Consider the following 23,484-nt stretch of genomic DNA (forward strand, 5'->3'; position numbering starts at 1 on the left):
GAATGTGAATGTCTCCCGGTTGACGTTTGGTACGTGAGGAGTAACCCCTGCTTCCTCGTCCCCTTTCTCTCCCAGATTTGGGGTGTTTCCTGCTCGCGGGGAAAACGCACATTTCCCCCCGCCACGCGGCACCGCCTCTCGGGCTCCTTTCGGCTGGAGTGGGGCTTGCGGTGGGCGGTTTGCTGGAAGCGGGCGAGTGTGGACATCGGGAATGGGGATGGAAGCAGCGCGTCTGTCAGGTGCAAGGCAGATTGTACCATCTAATCCCCCGGCTGTCGTCTGCAGCATTTGTCAAGGCCTCCGCTGGCCTGCTCCGTTTCATCAGAGGTATCGCTAGCATTCATCTAGGCTGGCAGCGTTTCAACAGCTGCTAATCCGCTTTGTATCTTGAAGCACTGTGACCACTGACAAGCTTCTATACTCTGAGGTGTCAAAATATCTCAAGATAGCTGTTGGTGATGGTGGTTGGGGTTGTTTTTTTAATCCAAACACCTTCTGATCTATTGACCCAGACAGAACCTGATGGAGAGATCTGTGTCCTGGTGTCAGGTTTTTGCCGCTGCTGCTTGATGTTCACAAAGAATTTCACCTAAAACCTGATTAATTTCTCGTTCCTCAGGCTCACATTGCTCAGTTTGGTGTTTTGCATGTTACCGCAAGTAGCGCGTGTTTCACTGAAGTTGTAAGGAATGTGCTTTAATATCAATGTGAGAATGAGCTGGCAGGGTTCTCTCTTTATGCTTCAATTACTTTCCCTCCTGAAATAACCCTGAGAGCTCCTGTCTTATGCTATATTGTTGTACTTCCTTTGCTATGTGTTGTGGAAAGGGCCTAGGCAGTGTAGCGAGGTGTAGTAGCGAGTGTTGGAGTTTCTCTGCGTGTTTGCACCGGAGGAGGAATGCTGAATTAAAATTACTCCGAATTCAGCTCTGAGTTTTAAAATTGATTCCCTTTGGAAGGGAAATTTTTAGTGCAAGGGTGTTTTGGGAAGAGTGGGGAGCCAAGGGTATAGTAGCAAATCTGTTGTCGCAAAGCAGCAGGGTAAGGGAAAGTGGTTCCGTTGGTCTTTAGGCTCTAGTTATGTATTTTTATAACTTCTCGGTGTTTTTATTATTTGCTACGACCCATCATTTAATAGCAGGGGAAAATCTTTCAAACTAACATTTCTTTGTTTAGTTTGTTTGTCCTCTCAGGAGAGCTCTCGCCCCGTATGACAAAGCTCTGATGTTCAGAAGTTGGCTCCCCTAAGGCTCAGCTTTATTGAGAGAAGTGAAACATTTGAGGTGGTTCATTCATTCTTTCTGTGTCTCTTGTTATTTGAGCCCTTATGGTGTCCTTTGGTCATGTTTTTAAACTTATTTCTGCAACTAAGACTGCCAGGAGCTTTATTTAATAATAGTTGAGGCCTCATGCTCAACTTTTTCTTTGTGAGCTGCCATTTTATCTCGAGCATCAAATATTGTGAGAGTAAATTAAAAGCAGCATTGATGTCTTGTAATTTGGTGTTGCATGTTCTTTCTTTTACCGCACGACTGAATATCCTTTTCTGAAGCTAAAGGACTAGGCTGAGGCTGCGGGTGGCTCAGACCGTTTCAACTGCAAGCACCACACCTTGATCCTGCGCAATAGCCCCGCGTGCGGGCAGCTCTGCGGACGTGGCGGGGAGCGCGTGGGTGGTTCGTGGCTTGGTTCCTCGTTGCAACCTTATTGTGAAGTCCTAGCTTTTTGTAGGCCATTGGAACACTCTCCCCCGCCATGGTGGGGTAGGTAAAATACTGAAACGGAAACAGATCCTGCATCTGAAGTCGTCTAAATGAGAATAATTGGAAAGCTGTCACAGGGCCTGCGGTGAGGAAAGGCCTGTCTGTTGCTCATTTAGCCCGTTGGTTGCTCATTTAGCGTTCAGGACAAAAGTGAATGCGACTTTCCCAAGGTAGGAAAGGGCCTGGAGGCCAGGGAAAACCTGTTTAACAAGTCTGTTTGTTGAAGGAACTCAGGTTTAAATGGTAAAACTTTCTTTTTTTTCTTACTTGGGGAAGCATTTCAGGATACTCATTGATAGCGTTGGAAATACTGCTTCATTGGTTTTCAGGGGTTTTGGGGGGGAGGGGGGAAGAAGGCAGCAGCAAGGTGTGATCCGAAGGCGAGAGGCCCAGTTGGATCACGTGCAAGGATGTGTCCTTTTCATCTTTAAAGCTCAGCAGCTTTCATCTTCAGGCTGAAGGTCTTCTGTGCCCCTCCTGCATCTTTGCAACGTGCCATGTGGTTTTTCTAAGGCCCGATGTCTCCTCCTCTCCCTCACTGAGATACGTGCCTCTCCGTTCAGGTTCTTGCTTGTCTGCTTTTCATCACCTTTAGGATCCAGAGCTATTTCATATATCGGCTTCTTTCCCAGCTCTTCTTGTCCGTGTTTGTAGTTGATGCTGAGGATGGGGCTGACCGTAGGACTGGGCAGTTGAACTCTCTCTAACGAACTAGACAAGGTTGTGCCACAACCACTTTAATCGACAGTGCAACCGGCAAATGAATCTGCTGGCTATTTTTCCTTTCTTTAGGGGGGTTAAATGCCAACCTCATGCTGGGTCTCACGTACAACGTATTTGTTCCTGTTTTCCTCTCCTGCTGCTGTTTCACTGCAGAGTGCTGCAGGCTAATAGTATCTGACGGGACTACTTCCTATTGCCTGAAAAATGTTTAATTTTACTACCTTGCTTTCTCTCTTTCCCAGTTTCTCTCATTTTGATCTCTCAAATCCAGCCCCTTTGAGAAATCAGACGGTATGAAATATGAAAATTGCTTGGGTAGTAATTGGAGAAACGGTGAGACTTATGAAGCCCATGGAGATAACGTTTACATCTACTTATTCACATTATTTAATTTTTAATGGCAAATTTAATTAATGAAGCACAGGTCTTGTGGTTTCATGTGTGAATAAGTAACAGCAGGGAGCTGAAAGTCATGAGGTCTGTTTATAGGACAGAGAAAAAGGCTCCATTAAAAGCTGAACTTTTAATTATAGGAAGGAGAAAAATGCGTTTAATAGTATTGAAGTTTGTAACAAGTTAGTAAATGAAAACATTAATTACAATTTGCTGGCAAAATGCATTTTGAAGTGGTTAGTCCTCCATGGTTTCTCAGTTTAAGTCTGTCTCCTAGGTCAAAGTTTGGAAAAGCAAAGTCTGTTCTGTGGGTTTTTTTGGTGTGTGACATAAATTCAGGCACCAGAGATAAAAAGCTTAAATATAGCACCTTGAAGCCTAGGCTCTGAAAACCTGTATAAACCTTCCAATTAGCTAAGCTTCACACAACTTCAGTGGTAACAGGCAGCTGTTATCCCTCGCTTGCAGATGGAAAATGGTGACTTGCCCAAGATTGCACAAGTGGCAGAACTGCTAATAGAACTTGAGTTATATCTGTCCTTTCCTTTTTCTAACCACTGAACAATATGTGTCGTCTCATCATACGCAGGACCACAGCTGCATTTATGGGAAAATAAATGAAGAAGGGCAAGAATAGTATTCTATATAAAATTGACCGAATTTGGGGAGAGACGAGATAGCAGCGAGAACCAGCCTTAAATGAATAGCTGTCCTGGCTTTCAATACCATTTTGTCACTTTTTTGATTGATTATTGCATATTTTCTGCATGTGCCTTTTCAGACTAAGGGCCTTGCAGATGAGCTTTGAGAGAGGCAATCGCAGCTATTTCGGTATGAAGTCCAGAGGCTTTGCTTAAAGCCGCTTTGTCAGCACTTCAGCGGAGACCTTGCAGCGAAGTTGCTGGGGGTGCACAGCCGTTCTCTGCTGCTCTTTGTGCTGGGGAAGCTGGTAGGTGCAGCCGAGAGGAGGAGTTCATCCTCCACATTCAGTGGCTGAGCAGTGGTGAACTAAAACTCTTTCTGTGCAAGCTCAGGAGAATTTAATGCAAACCTCTTAAGCCCTCCAGCAAGACACTCCAGACTCTGTTTGGCAGTGCCTTAACTGATACCTGATACGCCTCCCTATGTTGTTAAAAGGGAAACAGGCTGCATAATTTTCTTTTAAAGAATAAGTAACATAAGTAGAAGCACTGAAATGTAAAATGGATTTTCCAGTGCTAGCAGCCAATTTTGATACTTGCACGTCAGTACCTTACAAGATCCTTCACAGCAATTAATGAAAAAAGAGAACAAAACACAACCCAACTCGAAATATCTCAGTGCTGGAAACACCTTGTTCTTGTGGTTACATGGAATAATCAAAGCTGACGGCTGGTTGTTAGTGACCTTTTTCCCTCTCTTTCCCTGGAATGGAGGATGTGTTGTGGCCTTGATACATTTTGCTGAAAATAAAATCAACTTTTAGGCGTTTTTTTTTTTGGTGTTCTTTGAACTGAATATGCTGTTTGTTGTTGGAAATCTTTATTAATTATAGAAGATAACTTTGTGACGGGCTAAGATCTGAGATGCCTTTAATTCTGGGAGCTGAGCATTATGTTCTTTGTTTCAGAACGCAGAGATCTACAAGCTGACATCTGAGCAGTACCAGGAGGCAGCCACCAAGGCGGAGGATTGGATCAAGTGAGGAGCCATTTTCGTTCTTTTCAGCAGTTCCAGTTGCATCTCATAACGCTCTGTGTGTACCCTCTGGATATTCCTGTAGACAGCGTGTGAGGTTACCTCCTGTCAGGTATTTAGGGGCCTGAGGAGTTGTAAGCCAGCATTCTCTCTGTCTGTTCCAAGCTGGCAGAATTTAGTATAAAGTTGTTAGATCTTGCAAGGGAGAATGAGGGAGAAGACGTGGACTTGGACGTTCGCGTTAAAGAGGCAATGGAACACGTTTAATCTGTTCAAACGTTGACCTGAAGTATTTAACCTGCACATTGCAGCACTGGGCTGGTGTGTGGGAGTAGGAAGAATAGCCCTGCTTTTAAAGTTTTCGTTGTCCAGGGAAGAAAAAGGGAAACAGTTTAAATCTTTGCCCTGAAAATTTCAATCACACTAGAGGTGCAATTATCATGAATGTTTTCTTAGCATGGATGCACTGATTTTTCTGGCCTTTTTTACTGACCTTGGCTCAATTAGCGGACCTTCAATACTGTCCTTTCACCATGAGCATATTTCATATCTAAATTCCATTTGTATTTGCCAGTAGTGCTATATAGCTTATTGTTCCGCATGCACGAACAGCTGTCCAAGAAAAAATATTTTCTGTAATTCTTTAATATTAATGAGTCCAAAGCAATTACACTGTCAAGAGCAGCACTCGGATCTCAGTTGGGTAAACAGTTGGCCAACATGCAGTAAACTGGAGTAGCAACATATGTAGTCCAGTTGGGTCCAGTCCAGACTGTATGATACTTAATTGCATAAATAGATAATATAGTAGTGATGAATATGTTAGTGGGGTGTGCAGTATATTGTGCTGTCTTTATTTAAAATTATCTTTGGCTGCCAAAGCATCACATAACCTGTTGTAATTTTACATTTTTGTTTGGACATTCAAGCAGTAAGTTGCTAAAGAAGCCAAAACAAGGCAGCTAACACATTGCGTGCATTTTCATGCAGTTTTCCTTAGTTGAATTCTAAATTCTGTATTTAAATAAAATTTTAAAAATTCATAGGACATAAAGTTCTGACAGTCTTTGATCAGTTTGGTCTTTTCTTGGACTTGTTTCTGCAGATGTGCAATTCATTGTGGGGAACACATGTACCAATAATTTATAGTTGTGGCTTCGTAAAGGAAGAGATCGGGACCTTGGATTATGTTCTTTACTTGCTATTACAGACTGTAACTAGCCTATTTTTTATAGCAGTCTTAAGTTTGGTTCCTGAGGTTTCAGTTTCATTTGGTCTCTTCTGTTTCTTGTGGAGATGAAGACTGGTAATGTAGGAAAGTCAGGAAGGCAACCATTTCTTATAAAGATTAGTGGCTGAGACCAACGCAAATGCTGACTTCTTTCTTTCAAGATTCAGAAAATGTGTTTATGGTTTCTTAGGGGTTCCTTCCCCTTTTCTTTGAGCCTTCGTCATCTGCCTGTCCTGGGCTTCTGACCTTATTATGCAATGCCCTTCTATTTGAAGGCCATGTGAGCTTGAGGCGTCATAAAGGGACAGATTCCTTAGGCTGTCTTCCCCATAGCCAAGAGAGACCCCTGCCCTGATGTGTATTTTGTGTGAAAAGATAACATGTCTGGGGGATGCCTTGAGAAGGAGCCAGCTGTGTGGCTGTAGTGAAACTGCAGGAGGAGGTGAACATCATACTTTCTATTTCTTCACAGCAGAAACTGCCAGCGGTAGCCAGGATTGCGCTGAGCTGCATGTTGAGTGCCTCATCTGGGATTGATAATGCCCAGTGATGCGGGACGAATCATTGCTTTACCCCATCAGCCTGCAGTGTACACGTCTCTTAGAGCAGTATGCAGCGATCCTTTTCAGGATCGTTGCCTTGGTGTACAGCACACCATACAAACGCTATTAAAAACAGGGCACGTGCCTTGTGTGGGTCATGCTAAGGCTGGGACAGGGTCAGGGAAACCTCCTTCGTACTTTGGCATTCATGCTTAATTGGTAGGACTTGAAGCCTGCATGTTGTGAGCTCTTGTTAGGTGTTGTACAAGTCCTTCTGGAACCTGCTGTGGTAATAAATGACAAGATCCTGTGATGTCAGCGGAGAGAATAGTTTGCTCATCCTGTTTTGCGCTGTCATATTAGACATACAAGCACACTAAGTGCTAAGATAGGTAAGACTGATTTATGCAGGTCTAGTAGCTTGGTTGGCAGGAATAAACTGGCACTCCAGCAAAATCACATGAACTGGAATATAACCAAAGTATGAGCGAAACACAGGTCTGCCTGTTTCTAGTGCTGGACTACGACCACTCCTGTGATGAAAGGAAACCAGGAGTGGCACTTTGTCCATCTGCAGAAGAGTGTACATCTCCTTCCCATGGTCTCTCTTCCCTAGCTTATATTATCCCTGTTTCACTGAAGTGTTTGATCTGCCCCTGGCACTTGTGCCTTGTGAGACCAATCTGCCCGTTATTTGTTGTCTTTTGCCGTTGTGTGTCAGCATGGCTGATGGAGGAAGAGGGGAATAGAGCTGGGGCTGTTTCCACAGCTACTGTGGAACTGTAGTACTGAGTATCCTGTTTTTCGCAGTCCGTGTTGAAGCAAAGATAAGAAATATCTGAAACAAACCCCCAGTGTTTTCTTGGCATTTATTGACTCTTGTAATTCCATTATCAAAACCTGCAGCTCTGCGCAAGTGGTCAAGTGTTCCACGGACTGTTTCTTCTCCTTAGTGATTATCGAGTGTTGCAGGATTTAGGAATATTGTACCAGCTTTCCACCAGTGACCCTTCACAGCACGGCTGCGAGGTCGGCCAGTAAACCTCCCTACTTGCCTTTGTATGGAAACAGAAGTGAGGTGCTTAGTGCTGAGCTTCGTGTGAAATCCCTGGCAGTCATTAGCTCCTGGTTTCTCCTCCAAGGTAGGACACGGGGCTTGATGCCTGCGTGGCCTGGCTTGTGCAATGGACTTTGTTCTTCATTCCTTCCCCTGAACCCAGCCTGCTCCTGTCTCCGTGTTCCTCCTACCACAGTGTCTCCTTCTTCTTTGTTCTGGGCTCTGTCCAACCTGTTTCTTTCTCCCAGGAAGAAGATCCTAGCAACAAGAAACCACTGAGCACAGCTTTCAGCACCTTGAGCAACTTGCCCTTGTTGCTTACATGCTGCGGTGAATCAGGCAGTTGCCACGGGCATATTGTCTCAGTGATGTTGTTATAATTGGTGCATTGTTATTTTTCTCCATTGTTAACCAACAGAATTAAAGTCTGGGGACCTAGAACTTTTTCCTCCCTCCTTCCCTGTTTAGCAAACTGTGCACATCAGTAACCACCCACAAAGGAAGCAGCGTGTAAATAAAAAGCCAGTGCTCCCCACCCTTCACTCCGTTCCACATCCTTTTCTCAGTGTTCATAGAGCCATGACTCAGACTGGGTTTAGAGAAGGCAACTTGCTAATCCCCTCCCCACTACAGAGAATAAAATGGCATTTCATTCCAAGCTCTATTAATGCTCTCGCTCCGGGGATAAAGCAGCACTCCCAAAAGGCAGTGGCCAAATTTTTTTTCTGTTGCGTTGTCTTTGTCTTCTTTTGAGTGTTACATTTAGATTAGCTTCTGAGGATTAAATGTTATTACAGTCCCTGAATCTGTTAAGGGGAAGGAAAAAAACATCAGTAAAGAGGTTATGGCTTAGCGCAGGCACTCTAGATTTATCCTCAAAATGCTGTTTTTTTAAGAAATTTGATTTATTTTCTTTTGTGAAGGTTGTCTTATCACGCTTTTATTTTATTTTTCTAGTTGTTAAATTTGGGTGCAAGAATTGCCATGGGTGGGGGGGTGACTCTCTAAAAGGTAAAGCTGCAGGAGTTGGGGTGAGGGGATTAGGAAGCTGTTAAAAGATAAAATTGTTCGGAAGCTGAGTTTCCCTCTGAGATCTCCCTACAGTTTGCAGAACTGTCTCTGAAGCTGCTTACTGATGGCTGTGTTGCTTTGCATGTTGTGCTGCGAGGACTTCATACGCTCTGCGCTCTTATCAGGGAGGGCATAAAGAACGTCGGTATCTTATCCTGATAGAGATCAGCCTTGAATCCAAGGCTGCTTTCCGATGGAGAAACTGCCAAAGAGATTTACTCTATATGGGACTTAATATCTAAGAGTTCCATTTAATGGTCCCGAGATCTTTAAATGTAATGGGCGTGAGTATTTAAGGCGATTACGCTGGAGAAACTGGCAAGTAGTATTGTCCTGGGCTGAATGCGGAGGAGAGAACCACTGACTCAGTGGAGGTGGGGGGAGAAGGTTTGCAGATGGATTGTCTTCTGGGAACAGGAATTTATGGCTTGCTTTCAGTACTCATGGAAATGAAGGTTTTATTGAATTGCACAAGTTTTTATGAGGCTGATGGCAACATTAAAATGGCAACACTCGCTGGAACCTAGAGCAACTACCTTTTTTTCTCGTTTGTGTAGATCTGGAAAGTTTATAAAATAGATATGTGGTGATACTTGAGCTTATTAATCTTGGAATCTACTAGGAGGCCTCGTGTATTTCAGCAGAGGGTTGTGCTCAGGAGTCAAGCTCTGAAACAGTTACTCTGTGGACAGTCATGAAGCCAAAGAGAAGGGTAAAGACGACGTAGTGTTCAAACAAAATTGCTCTGGGATTTCTCTAATCATTAGATTAGATAAATGATTTATTCAGTGTTGAAATTCAGAGCCTCTGCAGTAGGGATTTCCGAGTTTTCAGAGAGAGATGACTGATGACTGCTGGGAGCGTATCCCCAGCCTTACCTCAGCATACTGCTTTTGTGCCCTGCAGTGATGGTACCTTCACCAACCATGGTTTGGCTCCATCCCAGTTCGGTTCTTCCTTCAGTGCTTGGTTTGTGTCAGTTCTTCCTACTTCTGTCTGCGCTAAGTCTGTTTCCTGTAGTCCTTAAGTAAAGGGATGAGTTATAAGTCAAAGCTTTGCCATTTCTCACATTTGTAAAGTTGCTCTTAGTAGGAAATCAGAATATTGCTATAACAGGTATGAGTTTTCCCTAAGTTTCTCAAAAGCAGGTAAGAGAGTAGATGGGTCAATGTTGACTTTGTGTCATTTTACATAGTGTGAATTTTACTGCAAGAAAAACTTTCTGATCATTTTCAGTTCTGCTTCACAAAAATTTTCACTCATTTACATTAGCATGTAAACATTTTCTTTACGAATACTGGAAGGCTGGTTGTTAAGCAACTGTTTGTACCAGCGCATTGATTTCCAAGCAAGGTGTGTTCCCCTGCTACTTTAGGAACATGGTATGTGGTAACAGAAGTCGAGTTTGTGTAACGGATTTGTGTAAATGTTCTAGTTGGGCCAGATTATACTTTTTTTGAACCAAATTTTAAACATGGATAAAGTATACAATCTAATAAATTTTCAAAGCTGCCGAATCTTCTTTCTGAACTTTAATTCTTGGGGATTACTACGATGCTGGTTCCAAAATAAGGCTTTCCTTTTGCCCAGTTAGTAAAATGATGTGCTAATCTTCTGTTCGCAGTATTGCCTTTCCTCTCATGCATGATGAGGGACGACTAATAAATCCGTCTGATGAACTGAGATTGCAGTTCTGTCAGTGCTGGAAAACTGGTGTAAAATATTAATATGTCTTTTCAAAATTGCAAGAGCGTTTCTTCAAAGGTACATTGGTAGAGCTTGGGAATTTATAAAATAAGATCTGAATAGGAAAGGAAGAGGTGCCAAAGACTCCATGTAGTCTGTTAGGGATGTTTCTATTGCTATCGATTTTTACATGGAAAGCACTTGTATTCTGCAGTAATGTTGCCATTATAAAACCCTTAGATCAGGGATTGTTGGCAGGCCAAATCCAGGTTGTTTTCCAAAGCATGGATATTTGTGCAGCTGTTAAAACAAACCTCAGACATACTTTGTGCATCAGAGTACGTGAAATATTTCAGTTCAAAGCTCTCCATCGTGGAGAATGCAGTGAAAACAGAAGCAGATCCTTGCCTTCAGATTGGGAATGACATATTCCACTGGGTACCATGGTGGAACTAAGGTTTCTCCAGGTTTTTACTATTTTATTGTGTATTTAGATGTAATGACAGATCCACAGCAAATTCCACGCTTGTGCTTTTGGTCTCCCACTCCCCTTGGCTTGAGTTGGGAAAGGTGGTATGAATATTAATTAATGACCCAGCGCAGCTTATTCCCACTGTGTTTTTGAGCCTGCATCTTCCAGCGTGTGTCACGTAGTGCGTTGCTGGTAGTGGCACGGGGTTGATTTGTAGAGGATTGAGGTTAACGTTGTCTAGGGAAGCTTTCCCGCAAGAGTGGTGAATTAAAGATGTCAGAAGCAATAATGCCTGAGAAACCACTTGTTGCCAGTGGATTAATGACTTGTTTGCTAATTAGGAGCCTAAGGCAAGGTTGAGGTAACGCTTCTAACAATCTGGTCATTAATTCAGTAGCAACTGATTTCAAGAGCAGTGTTGCTATTTTGAACAGTAATTGTACTCCTGATTCTGGATTATATGCCCCGTGCAGTCTCTGTGCTGCTGAGTCATTCTCCTCCTGGAATGATGGAGGGATGATAGGAGAGACCAAAGGCAAGTACCAGTGGGCGAAATTTGAGGATGTTAGTTTGTGCTGTAGGTCGGAGCTGCGCTATCTCCGCCTTTTGAGGACATAAGGAGTCTGGCAGGACGGCAGCAGACACCTTCCATCACGATGATCCATCTGCACAGGGGAAGTCGGTGGTGTTTGTTGTTGGGTGATGAGTTGGAAGTCCTCTCCTACCATATAAAGGGAGAGGAAAACCATCTCTGCCATCAGAAGGCTTTGATGATTTAATTTATTTCCTTTTTTTTTTGGTGTGATTTTGATAGTTCATGAAGTTACTCGATAAAATACGTTTCTAGGCTTTGGAGTCTCAAGATCAGCTTGTACGCAGCCTACTGTGAGAGGACCTTGCTGGGGTTGGTTCTTCCTTCCTAACCTTTTCTTTTCCTTGCTAGTCCTGGAAATATCTCGTACCTGCCTGTCTGGAACATACACATACCACAATTCTAACTAATTTAGCCCCAGAAGGTAGCATTTGGAAGACGGGGGCACTTGCTTGTTGAGGGGTTTATAGTGTTTCTTCAGCAAGAGCTCCTCAGCATTGTGCCGACTGAGTGCCACGAACAGCACGATGGAGCAGCCTCAAGTAGACATGGGTCTCGTTAACTCACTCAAGACGTTTCATGTGCTCTTCCCCAGACTTAAAACCATGTTATCTCAATTGTTTTCTGTAAGGATTCTTTCAATTCTCCAAGGATGTCTTGAAATTATAATATTTACTTCAAAACAAAAAAGAAAAAAATCCCAACCTCCCCCCTCCAAAACCAGACTTCAAGGCTTTGTGTGTGTTCTTTGAAATCACCATTATTGATGTTCTCTGGGGGACGAGAAGCTGCTTAATGGGGATCTTGCTGAGTCAGTACTCAGCAAATTGCACAGCATGGTAAAAGGGGGCACTGTGGTTTTGAAGATTAGAGCGTGTGGGTAGAAGCAAGGGGATTTTTTTAATAAGGGGAATGTTCAGCTTCAGGCCCCACCTGAACTTCAATGCTGGCACCTTCATTCTCCCCTCAAAATTTGTTTCTTCATCTTTAGCAGGATGTGCCACTCTGTCAGTGCAGAATATACTAATGGACTCCTATTTTTGTCTGTCGCTGATACCCCTTTGTGTACTCTGGTATGAGCTGTAGGGGCCTAGTACAGTGCATAGTGGCATTTTAGAAGAGTAACTGCTGTTCGAGTGAGTGGTTGGGGTTTTCTTTTAAAAAGAACATTTTTTTTAGCAGTCTGACATCATCACAAGATCATCTCACATAGGGAAAATTTACTGAACTTGTCTGTCTGCCCCTCATGGCTTGCGGTCATATGAAACAGCGTATCACACCTTCAGTTACTTTCTTTAGGATATCTTTGAGGGAGGGGTTTAATAGACCACCAGTGAATATGGGCTCAGGATTCTCCCAGCAGACAGTTCCCCAGCTAACTCCCAGACATTGTAGCGCTGCTACAACCCATATATTCATAGGGCCAGTGCTGCATGCCTTCTGTAAGCTGCATGCATTCCCTTCCTGACCTGAGATCTTAACCAGCTTTCAGATGTTGTTTTTTATCCAAAGAAAGAAAATCCCTATTCGGGTCACTTGTTGGGCTGTGTGTTGTTTTCAGATTCAGTTATTGCTTGCTATATTGCTTTTCTGCCTTGTGGGAGCTGAGCCAGCTTCCTTTCTGATTCAGAGAACTCCTTCCAGCAACAAGATTCTGACTCGTTCCTGCTTGGCTTCCAGAGACCGTTTTGCTGCTAACTTTAGGCTCTTCGTCTTTGCTAGTCAACTTTTAGTAGCTTGGCATCCTTGGAAAAAATGGTGCATGGCTTTGTGGGCAGGAGATCCAGTTCTGTTAACTTCTGTATCTCTTGGCAAGTGAAGGAAGAGGCAGTAGTTTTCCTTTCATCTTCCAAACTGGCAATTTCTCATAACTCAGTATCCTACCATCGTAATCAGTAAAGAATTTACATCCAAATGTACATTGGAATTATCCACTTGTGGGGAAAAGTCTCTCATTATTTCAAACCACTTGCCATCTGCCATGCAGAATGCTAATAGGGATGATTAGGTATTGTGGTTGCAGGTTTTACATGGTTTTGTACAGTTTTTTACATATTGCTACCCTCCTCCTCCCCCAGAGACCCACGGCCCATCACCAAAACCCCAGTGCCTGCAGCTGATGGGTGCAAAGGAAGCCAGTTAAATTTGGTTGAAACCGCACTTGGCAAAGCACAGTGAAGTATAAATCGAAGTCTTTTAGGATGACCCATTGGTCAAAGGGGAAATGACCATCTGTGTGTGAGGATAAACCATGTAGTAGGCCAGGAGAGTTTGTGATAAACTGGAGTAAGTAAGATAAAGAGCTGGAACCAACATTGGATGGGTCACAGTCTCCTGGCCTCAATTTCATCACTGAAATGGAGACTGTTGATGAATTTCCAAAATTAGAAGTTGTTACAGAAAACTGCAAGATTTTAGTTATTTTCCACTTCAATCTGTATGTTTTAGAGTTTGGGGTTTTGGGTTTTTTTTGTGTGATGAAGAAAATGTGGCTGGGTCAGTCTGTTTTCGCTGAATGTAGTACAGTAGCACAACAAGTTGCTGACACTTGAGATTTGGACATTTGTGTTAACTTTTGTTCTCGGCGATAGAATCTAATTACTTACACGGGAGAAGATTTCAGAACAGCTTCTGCGTATCTGTGATTGGAGTGAAAGGAGGTTTCTGTCCTGGAAAGGACAGGGGTGCACTGAATGCACGGATTGCAGCCGGGAGTTGCGTGGCAGCTTCAAACAAGCTGTCAAAACAGGAATGGAGATTGGGAAGTACTTGAGTGACAAATTTGGTAGGATCAGAGAGTCATCCAGAAACTCGTAGTACTTTATAAATATGCATTCATTAGGCATATCCGTGGAAAAGGTAGGGAGAAAGATACTCGGGTGACCTGTTACTGAAATGCAGCTGTCAAGGGGGAGGAAGAGAGAGGGGAATATTGAATCTGTGCAGTGGTGTGCTGCAGACACAGTGTGACAAGGCATATGGGAAGTGTTTAGAAAGACAGGAATGCAACTGCTTCAGCTGAGATTTGGAGGTAGTGCCCCTCTTCTCATGAAAATTGTCACGAGGTTTCACCTTTTCTTTTAGTACATCCCCTCTTACTCTACACAGTGTGTAACTTCTGCAACCCTTGCATTCGTCCCAATCAGTGGCAAAGCCCGATGAGCTTTTTGAGTACGAGGCTGATCAGAAATATTTCCTTCCTTGATCACATTAGTTTATCCTCATGAGGCATGCAGTTTGTTTACACTCTGCTAGGTTATGTAGCTTAAATATTACTGAATTCTTAGTAGACACTTGGATAATCTATTAAGCGTCTTCCATCTCTTACTTCTCTTGCCAAACAGCTGCAAGATGACTCTTCCCTCGTTCATTCAAGCCATGTTACCAAGCTGATGTGCAGGATCAGGGAATTCCACAGGCTGTAGTGAGGCCGTAGTGTTTGCTTTGTGACAGCGCAGCATCCTGCAGCGTATGCTGTAAGTTAGCTTTCCTGGCTGTTTCTTCTGTGCTGATGAGTTTGTTATATGTGAATGAAATGCTTCAATTGTGTTTAATTTTCTGCTGTAAATGTCAAGGATGTGATAATGAGAGAGGATGGAACCTTTCTATGTGCTGTGTATTGCATCTGTCTGGAGTCATTTTTCTGACATGTTCAAGAGAAGCCATCAGAGCCAACTGCTACCCACGGGAGAATGCAGTTTTACAGGTCAGTTAACCACTTACCGGTTTTTATGTATGTGCAGTGCAGCCTGGCAGCACACCACACTTATGTGACCAAGGCATCACTGAGCTCAGTCTGACATGCATGTAATGTACCCGGGATATATAAACATGCTAACCACCTATGTGACACGTCTCTGATTCCTTCCTGATGTGCAGAAACTGCTGCTGGGTGCCCTGGGTTTTGCTTGCAGCGCTGCCTGTGCTCCTCCTTGCTGCTCTCTGGGGCTGTCTGCACTCTAGTGACAGTGGTGACTAAAGTGGTTTGCTCAGGTTAGCTCAGACACTGGTCTTAGTCGAACAACGCAGCAGAAAGCAGCTAATTTGGTTGCTCTTGAATTTTGCAGCCCACGGGAAATTCCAGGTTGCTGTCCCTTTGAGGTTGCTGCTGGCAGCTGGGTATGGAGCTAGCTACAGTTGGTCTGTATGAGGGACCCTGCTTGTCTTTGCTTTTCCTATCTGAGCAGAGGTATGGAAATGTCTAAGTTTTGATACTCACAGTCTCGATCTTGATTTTTTTTTTTTTCCCCCTCAGCTTGAATGGTTTCCCAGAGTAAAAGGTAAAAAGAGGATCTTGCTCTTAGCTCCATCTGGAATTGCTGCTCTACCCGGTACAGCCAAGTGATGGTGTGGCACTCGCTGTGGAGTCACTGATTTTGCACTCATCTAAAGAGCTGCCAAGTCCTAAAGCACTGAAGTTGTAACTCCGCTTGGCTAGGCTGATTTTTCAGCTGGGTGGAAGGACTAGCAAGTACATACGCATCTTCCAGCTTTCCCTTGCTTTCCAATACTGAGTCCATAATTCTTCTTCCACAACGGGAACCTGTCAGCAGCAGGTAGCTAGTAGCCATTGTGCTGTGTTTGAAATCTCCTGTCTATGGGGTCTGTATCCCGATGATACTGCCTTAATCGCTTCTCACAGTAAGTTTGTGTGTTTGTCTTTGGAAGCTGTGTTGCTTCTTGATTAATTGATGGACATTTAGACCAGCACTCTTCCTACTGTCGCAGAGCTTATGATGGAAATTCTCAGAGAACCTTGCTTTAACCTCCCAGGCGCTTAGCACTTCTTCATGGGGTTTATATCCGTGCAGAAGTGAATTTGCCAAGACAAATGAATGCAGTTATTGACTGGAGCAGCCGCTACCTGCTGCTATTGAACAGTTAGGAGAGGGTTAAGAAGAAAACCTCTTCTGAGCCACTAGATTGGCCCTGACTAAGATGAATGTCTAATTCACTCCCAGCGTCCTTACTTCTGCCAGTAATAAAAAGCTTGCTTCACATATTCACCCCACTGCAGACGTTTCTCTTAAATTAAATATCAAGAGGACATATAATAGCACGATTCCACGCCAAGCCAATATTATCAGATTGATGTCAGCAGTGATAATAGAAGAAGGATAAGTTGATGAGATTTCATTTATTAAATAAAGTAAAAGGAATATGCAGTGATAGAGAGGATTTGGTAACTCTCGGTGTGTCAAAATGCAGCAAGATCATGCTCGTTCTGTCTTACCTCAAGGGATAGCAGAGAAAAGGATGCCCTTTGTTTCATTTTAAGAAAACCTCTCCCTTCTTTTCCAGACAAAGCCTTGATTTAGATCCTTCCACGGGAGGGGGAGAGTAAGATCTGAAATCGTGGATTCCATGTGTACGTAGCCTTCCTTCCCATTGAGCAGTGGTGAGGCGAAGGTTTCTTTCCCCACTGTGATGGGACAGACACTGCCCATGAGTTTTATTTCTAGATTCGTCCTTCCCTTTTTCCCAACTGGCCTCTTTTCTCCTTTTCTCTTCCCTTCAGCAGATGAGAGTGTGTGTCATTGGTTTAATCTTTCATGTTCTGTGTGTCCTGCGTTTATTTCTGAGGCATTGTCAGAGCTCATCTCCCATGCTTCCCTGTCCGCAGGTATTGCCCTCTCCCTTCCTGGTCCAGCCTCTCTTGCCTTTTTTCCTAGCTGCTAAAAATGAGCCTCTTACACCTGTTTTGATGATAGCGGTAGCAATCACAATGTGCTTTATTTTAGACAAAGGCTAATTGTCTACCTTATGTGGTGGTGGCATATTATGCTTCAAATGATGACCTGTTTTAGAAGAAAGGTCAAAGCATGCTAGTCTCCTGCTCTTCATGTATTCAAACCTCCTCCCTGCTCCACCACACTCCTTCCCATGTATTGTTTAAGAAATAATAATAAAAGCCCTCAAACAATGAGACGTTTACCAAGAGCAGTGTAGAGGAGTATCCAGAAGGTGGATTTTTCTAAAGGTTAGTTAGTGCCAACAGCCGTGAGCTGGGCTGTAGTTGAAGGGAGAGAGTTGAAAAAGGTCCACCTCCTTTGGAAGTCTGTGCTGTCAGTCTCAAGCAGGGGTGTTTGTAGTTAGACGCTGCTGATCTCCATCAGGTTCGTTGTGTTCACATCCTCCTCCTTTCAGATATGTACGAGTAAAGCTGGACAGCTGTAAGGTGCAACTGGTGTGTAGGGCTGTAGTTCCCACTTGCGTGGAAATGTTGAATCCTGGAGTTGAGGGAATGTGAGCAGGAGAACGGCATCTCTCTGAGTCAGGTAGGACAGCAGTGGTGATTGCCGTGCGGGGAGGAAGGCTCCTCAAGCAATTACACACCGAAGCAGGTCAGACACCCCTTTTCAGTCCGGATGGGTACAGCTAGTCTGCTGGACGTGGGTGACGTGTACCCCCAGACTCTGTGGGATTTGCTTCCTTATGGTGAGCTCACGTTAACTCCCTGCCCCTTTGTTCCATAGATCGGGCTGCATGGTGGGGCGCAGCGGCAGTTTTCTCCCAAGCAGCGCCAGCTTCCCGCTCTGAAGCGCAGTGTCATTCTCAATGGGATTTAACTGGTCCTGGTCAGTTTCCAGTTCCTCCTGAATGCACTAATACACTGGTTTGTGTAGTTTGTATTGACCATTACCTCAGCCCACTTTGCCTGATGTTGATTAGTTTCTCTGAATCTGTTTTGAGAAGCTGGTGCACTTGATGCCTAACCACAGTTTGAGATTTCAGTCTGAAGAAAGGAGGATATTCTTGTTCCACTTCTGGGTTCCTGGTACCAAATAAATCCTCTCTGTGTTGTGGAGAGTGGCGTGTATGGACGCTGGCTAGGCACTCGCCGGGCAGTGTGTGCCATGCAGTGCTGAGCGATGCCTTGCCTCTGGTAGGCTTTTGGCAGCAATGCTCGCTCTGTGGCTGCCCGCTCACCGCTGCCTGGCTTTTAAATGGCCCTCTGTGCCGTGGGCTGAGCACCAAGGGTCTCCGAAGGAAGAGGGCGCAGATTTTGCACTGCTCTCTGGGCCCACAGAGGCGCCCTGGCTTTATATTTACTCTGGGCGATGAAGACGGATGCCGTAGGAGGGACAGTGAAGGAGGAGACAGTAGGCACAGTTCTGCAGCTCTCGGTGCTGACAGCGGCGCCGCGAGCATTCTTCCGAATACCCGAGATGTTCGTACCGTGGTGTTCAGTTCAGGGGAATTCAGACTGGTTTGTGGCTTGCTGTACCTTTTTCCTCTTCCGGCTCTCTGCATGAAAATTACAAAATGCCCTTCCATTTAACGTGGCTGTGTCTAAAAAAAACTAATTTTAAAAGTCTTAACTTTTTCAATGAATTGAGGGATTTGGTGGTATTTCCTGACCTGGTATTGTTTGGTATCGTTTCCACAGCCTCGCTGATTTGATTAGAGTGATATTAAAGTTAGTGACAGAGCAAAATGCCAACATTATGAGTTTCTGAAGCTCTCCCTCGTTTCTTTTTTTATTCCAAAATTTGAAGATTTTTTAGAATATGGATTTTTAGAGGCTTTAAAGGTGATTTGCTATAGAACATTGAAATTAGAACCGCACGCTAGCCTCTAGGGACCATGCATGGAATAAGTTTCTTCTAAAAGCTGTAAGATTAGTGAAGAGGTGGAAAAAGAAGTCTGTATAGTATCGTTGGTGGTTTCTGATCCAAACTGCAGCACTTTGGAGTGTGGCTTTCGTAGCGTTACTGATAAATTCGTAGTCTGTCCATCTATGTTGGCAGTGAGGCTGAGGACTGAAGAAGTATCATTTGGAGTATGCCTCAGCCAAACTATTTTGAGGGAGCAACCAGGTTGCTGATATGGAAAGGGCAGTTTTGTGTTTTTTTTTTTTTCCTTCTTTTGGCCTTTCCACTTGCCTTCCCAAGAACCTTACAAAACAGGTGTGATTTGGAAACTCACATCTGAGCTCTCAAGTTTTTAGAAGATCTTGGTTTAAGATTTCATGTTTCTTAGAAATCTGTTCCACCTGAGAGAATGAGACATGCCCAGGAACAGGTCGTGTTTTCTCTCTGCCTCGCTATGGAGCCTTGTTGCTGGATGAGTGCCTGTTTTCATGTGGAAATGAATACATCATAGCATGGCATTAATGCCTGCCTGCAGCATCAAGTGCTTTGGAAGGAAGAGGTGCATTTGATATTTGGGCACAGATCTCTCTAAGCATATTGGGGCAGAAAATGCAAGGAATTAAATGGATTTATGGTTTAGGAGGCGCCATCTGAGGATTGCTACACCTAAGCATATGTTCTCTGTTCTCTGGTAAAACATACCCTGGCAATTGTGCTGCAAATTCCTGCAATTTGTGTCTGCCTGTCTGTGCAGCTGATGACACTGTCGTTACTGTGTTTGTGCCATTGTTGCTGGTATTGTTTTACAACGACCTTCCCCTTTATTGGTACTGTTGCTGATGATGTGCCATATGTACACATGCACATTAGAGTATAAGAACATCATCCCTAATTGTTCTTGGGTAGCTGTCAATGCCATTTACAGGGTATGAGTACTAATTGCTTCAGAAATACAAAGAAACAGATATCTGGTCTTGCTATTATTCCTTTTTTTTTTTTTTTTTGGTAGTCACTGGGAGAATTGCAGTGCTTCCAACCACGCTGGATTTTTTTTGAAGTGTTTAAGCAGAAGAGAATTCAATAGGTAGTGGTGGCTTATTCAACAAGTCCCTTCAGTTCCTTGTCAGACTGTTGCAGATCTAGTGCAGGCCCAGCCAGGATTCCCGAGCTCTGCCAAAGATTTCCAGTGTGAGTTGGGGAAATCATTGAATCTCCTGAAATGGAATTTTTTTTTTTCTCCTGACTGCAGAGGAGAGAGATGATGTTTTATCTGAGGGTTAAAACAGCCTTCCACACCAACCTAGGAAGAACATGTTCCTTCCTTCTCCTAATTATCCTGGATTTTTCAGCTGAAAGACACTGTTGGTCATTGGACCCACTCGGTGATTGCTGCTCCCACCAGTTTCTCTATCAGGACTAGATGACTCCAACACTAGATTAGTATGTGTGTCACTGGTGAAGTGGTAGTAAGGGGATGAAAACTCCTCTTCACACATCTTTCTGTGCTTGTTATCCCTGCAGGAGGAGGAACACGGATCCTGTCTGTGCAAGCCTGCAGTCTGAAATTCTGAAGTGCTACCAAGAAAACAAACGTGAAGTGCTCAAATGCTCGGAGCTGGCTAAGGAGTATCAGCGCTGTGTCAGTGCAGCTCAGAAGGTAACAGAAGCTTCCCTGTTGTACTTGCTGGCTTTGCTGTCTTGATTTGCGTGGTGTTTTCTTCTGGGAGGTGTTTCTGAGTGCTGTGCTATCCGTTAGTCAAATTGCAATCTTCGTAGTAGACAAATTTTCCTTGGGATCAATTTTCCCACTTTCATTCCACATTTCCCAGTCACACTGTGTCCTAGCTTCATTCCCATCGGTGACTCCTTTTCTGCTGAGCTGCCACCAACCACTAGCACCGATGCTCCTAGATTTCAAAATCAGTCACAATGATTTTCCCAAGTTTTGGCCTCTTGGACGCTGTATAGTGCAAAGGGTAGGCAAATCCATTTTGTCAATGTCAGCAGCATTTTGAACGGGCTCTAAACGTCTTCCCATTATGGCATTTTGTGGTTGGAGGTCTTGCTTTCTTCCCTTGCTGCATGAGGAAAGCTGCTTTACTGGACAGGGCTGCTGTCTCTTAAGAAAACTAACCACTTTCAGGGGTGTAATATTCTGGGGGTCGGGGGCAGCAAGCCTTATGGCTCTTACTTCAGAGATGCAGAGCCCTAGTAGCTTCTGTTGATGTCACAGGACAGTGGCTGCTCAGTACCTTCGGAGAATTTCTGACTACTGACACAAGTGAAGGAGAAAGGGGGGAAAAAAAAAAATTAAGTATTTGGACATTACAGCTTGGATATGGTCTTGGGAGAAGTGAGTGGTAAGACATAAACTGCTGCTTGGGATGTCGGGAATGTAAAGGATGCTGTTGCCCATGTGAGAATTCAGTGGGTCAGGTGTCCCTCAAGGGCTGGCTTTATTTTGGTTTTGGGTGGGTGGGGGTAGAAAATTCTCTAAAAGGTGCTGAGACTACAGTAAGGTGGATTTGGGGAAGAGGACGGAGCCTTCTATGAATAGAAAACTGAGAAACCTCTCATGGGATTACTGATGCGAAGGGTGGGGAAGAGGTGGAGATTGCATCGCAGCAGTCTTTCTCTGTCGCATTAGCATTGTGAGGGGAAGCTGCATGCCTGATTTAAGTATAACATGAAGCAAGCTGCCAGCCGGCTCCCAGAAGAAGCCCGACAGAAGGAGATGGGAAAATTGTCAGGATATATTAGACCAAATGTTGTTGCTAGTCCTAGTGGAATTTTTTTCCTTCCTGTTTACAAAGAAGGTCTTTGTATGTCTGCAAATCAGCAAGGTTAAAGCTGCCAGGGAAAGGGCTTTTCTCTGATATCTTTAAAGTCCCCAGCTCCCAAAGCGTGTGGTTTCTTTTTCTTTCTCAGCTTTGAAGTAAAGCGGTGCCTGTGCTGCTGCTGCACAATCCGTGCCCTCTGTTGCTGTGCGCGGAGCGTTGGCGCATCTATTGCCAGCCTCCGTTACCTGATGCTTCCTCCTTGCCTCCTGTAAACCAGGCTCGTAGCCTTCTCGCTGGAGTATATCTTTAGCAAATGCATTTACCGATACATCCTTATTGCATGCGGTGCGGGCGGAATGTGATTACCAAAGAGGACAGATTGCATTAAACTTCAGCATATTTGCAAGCTGCGGCTCCAACCTGCCTGAGAGAGGGGCTGGGACGCTGCCAGCCCTGAGCCCCAGCCCGACATTGATAAAGAGTAAATTGGAAGCTAAATGACTGGCAACAGCAGAGGGCAGTGATGAAAGATCCTGTTAACTTCCATCTTTTTTGGATTTGGGTGGTGGTTGGATTTTTTGGTAGGTTTGCTTTATAAACCAAAAACCGGGGGTCGTCTTGGTGCCCAGAGTGTTCAGTGAAGTTTTTTCCTTGCTGTTATAGGATCTTGCCAGAAAGAGCAGTGCAAAGGACATTCATTGGCTGTGGATTATGGCAATGTGGCAGAAAATCTCCTTGCTATGTTTTAAGAAGGGATGAGGGAGACTTAATGAATAGGTAACTAAACCCTGCAGCTGGGTATAGGTGCTAGAGAGTTCTGCAAGTACGAATTCAAATAAAACTAGTGTAAGGCATTACATCTTCTGTAGTTTCCTTTGTCCCAGGACAGCTCAAGCCCTGACAATTTGCCTCACTGCTCTTGCAGAGTCCTCTGACTCCTGAGATGTGTGTAGCGATCACAAGCTGTTGTGGTTTTTTCATGAAGGATTAAAACTCCCTCTTCCCCTCCCCTTTTAAGCTGTTATTTTTCTTTAAGTTTAAATTAGAATCTTCTACCAAATGGCTTTGTCTCACGCGTTCCTCATTCAGGAAATTCAGGTTGGAGGAATGTGGGAAAGAGGGACCAGAATCTCTTGATTTCTTGGGTGGCTTTTTTCCTTTTTGTTTTTTAAACACCATTTGTTTTCCAGTGCAGGAGGTTGTAATCAAAGCTGAATGTGTGACTTCAGCTCACTTGCACGCTGATGATTTGTTCTTCTGCCTTTTACTAAAGATTTTATAAGGCTTGGTGAATATTCTTTAATGAAGCATCTGGTTCTCTGCAAGTTCCTTTTGATGGCTGGTAAAAATGTCTCCGGGGCATGGTATACATTAGACACAGAGAAAGCAAGCTCTAGATTTCTAGACTGAAAATTACAGCTTACAGTGGATGAGGATAATTCTTCGCATCTTCCCCCCTTGCTGTGTTGGTTTGAGGCTGTTCCTTTGGGCACCTATTTCCTGTTGCTGTGCACCTCTCTGAGCTGGGAGCTGAGATGCACCCTCAGTTGCTTCTGCCCCACAGAGAAATACATCAGGTAATCATTTAATGAGTTTTGAAATGTATTTTCTACTCGCTTCCTGTACAGGCCTTCTTACTGGAACAGGTTATTTTATTGTAGTGCATGGTAGGGCTATAACTGACATTACCTGCTCTGTATGTTTTCTGGCCATCAGGGCTTCTTTTGTAGCCAAGGGAGAGAAACAGGCACTGCTAAAACGTCTGCACCTGATCCAAAAACGGTCCTCTGAAACAGGTGAGCTGAATTGCCATCCACAAGTGAGTATTTCTCCGCTGCTTGGTAGTCACGTCCAGACCATGAACTCTAAAGTTAATGCCTGTAGTGCCATGTTCAAGGAGTT

At 44.1% G+C, this 23,484-nt stretch overlaps 1 protein-coding gene across 1 annotated transcript in view; it reads left to right on the plus strand.

Moving 5' to 3' along the window:
- LOC104508749 (MICOS complex subunit mic25-a-like) overlaps positions 1-23,484 on the plus strand; it is a gene marked incomplete at its 5' end in the record, with an annotated part of 109,066 nt that overhangs the window by 51,428 nt on the left and 34,154 nt on the right. The window contains 2 exons of the mRNA XM_010150473.1: positions 4,489-4,559; positions 20,324-20,459. Of these exons, the coding sequence (XP_010148775.1) occupies positions 4,489-4,559; positions 20,324-20,459 (207 nt within the window). The remainder of the gene's footprint in view (positions 1-4,488; positions 4,560-20,323; positions 20,460-23,484) is intronic.

The sequence above is a fragment of the Eurypyga helias genome, unplaced genomic scaffold, assembly GCF_000690775.1.
Source record: "Eurypyga helias isolate BGI_N326 unplaced genomic scaffold, ASM69077v1 scaffold5024, whole genome shotgun sequence".
In the NCBI taxonomy this organism is placed as follows: Eukaryota; Metazoa; Chordata; class Aves; order Eurypygiformes; family Eurypygidae; genus Eurypyga; species Eurypyga helias.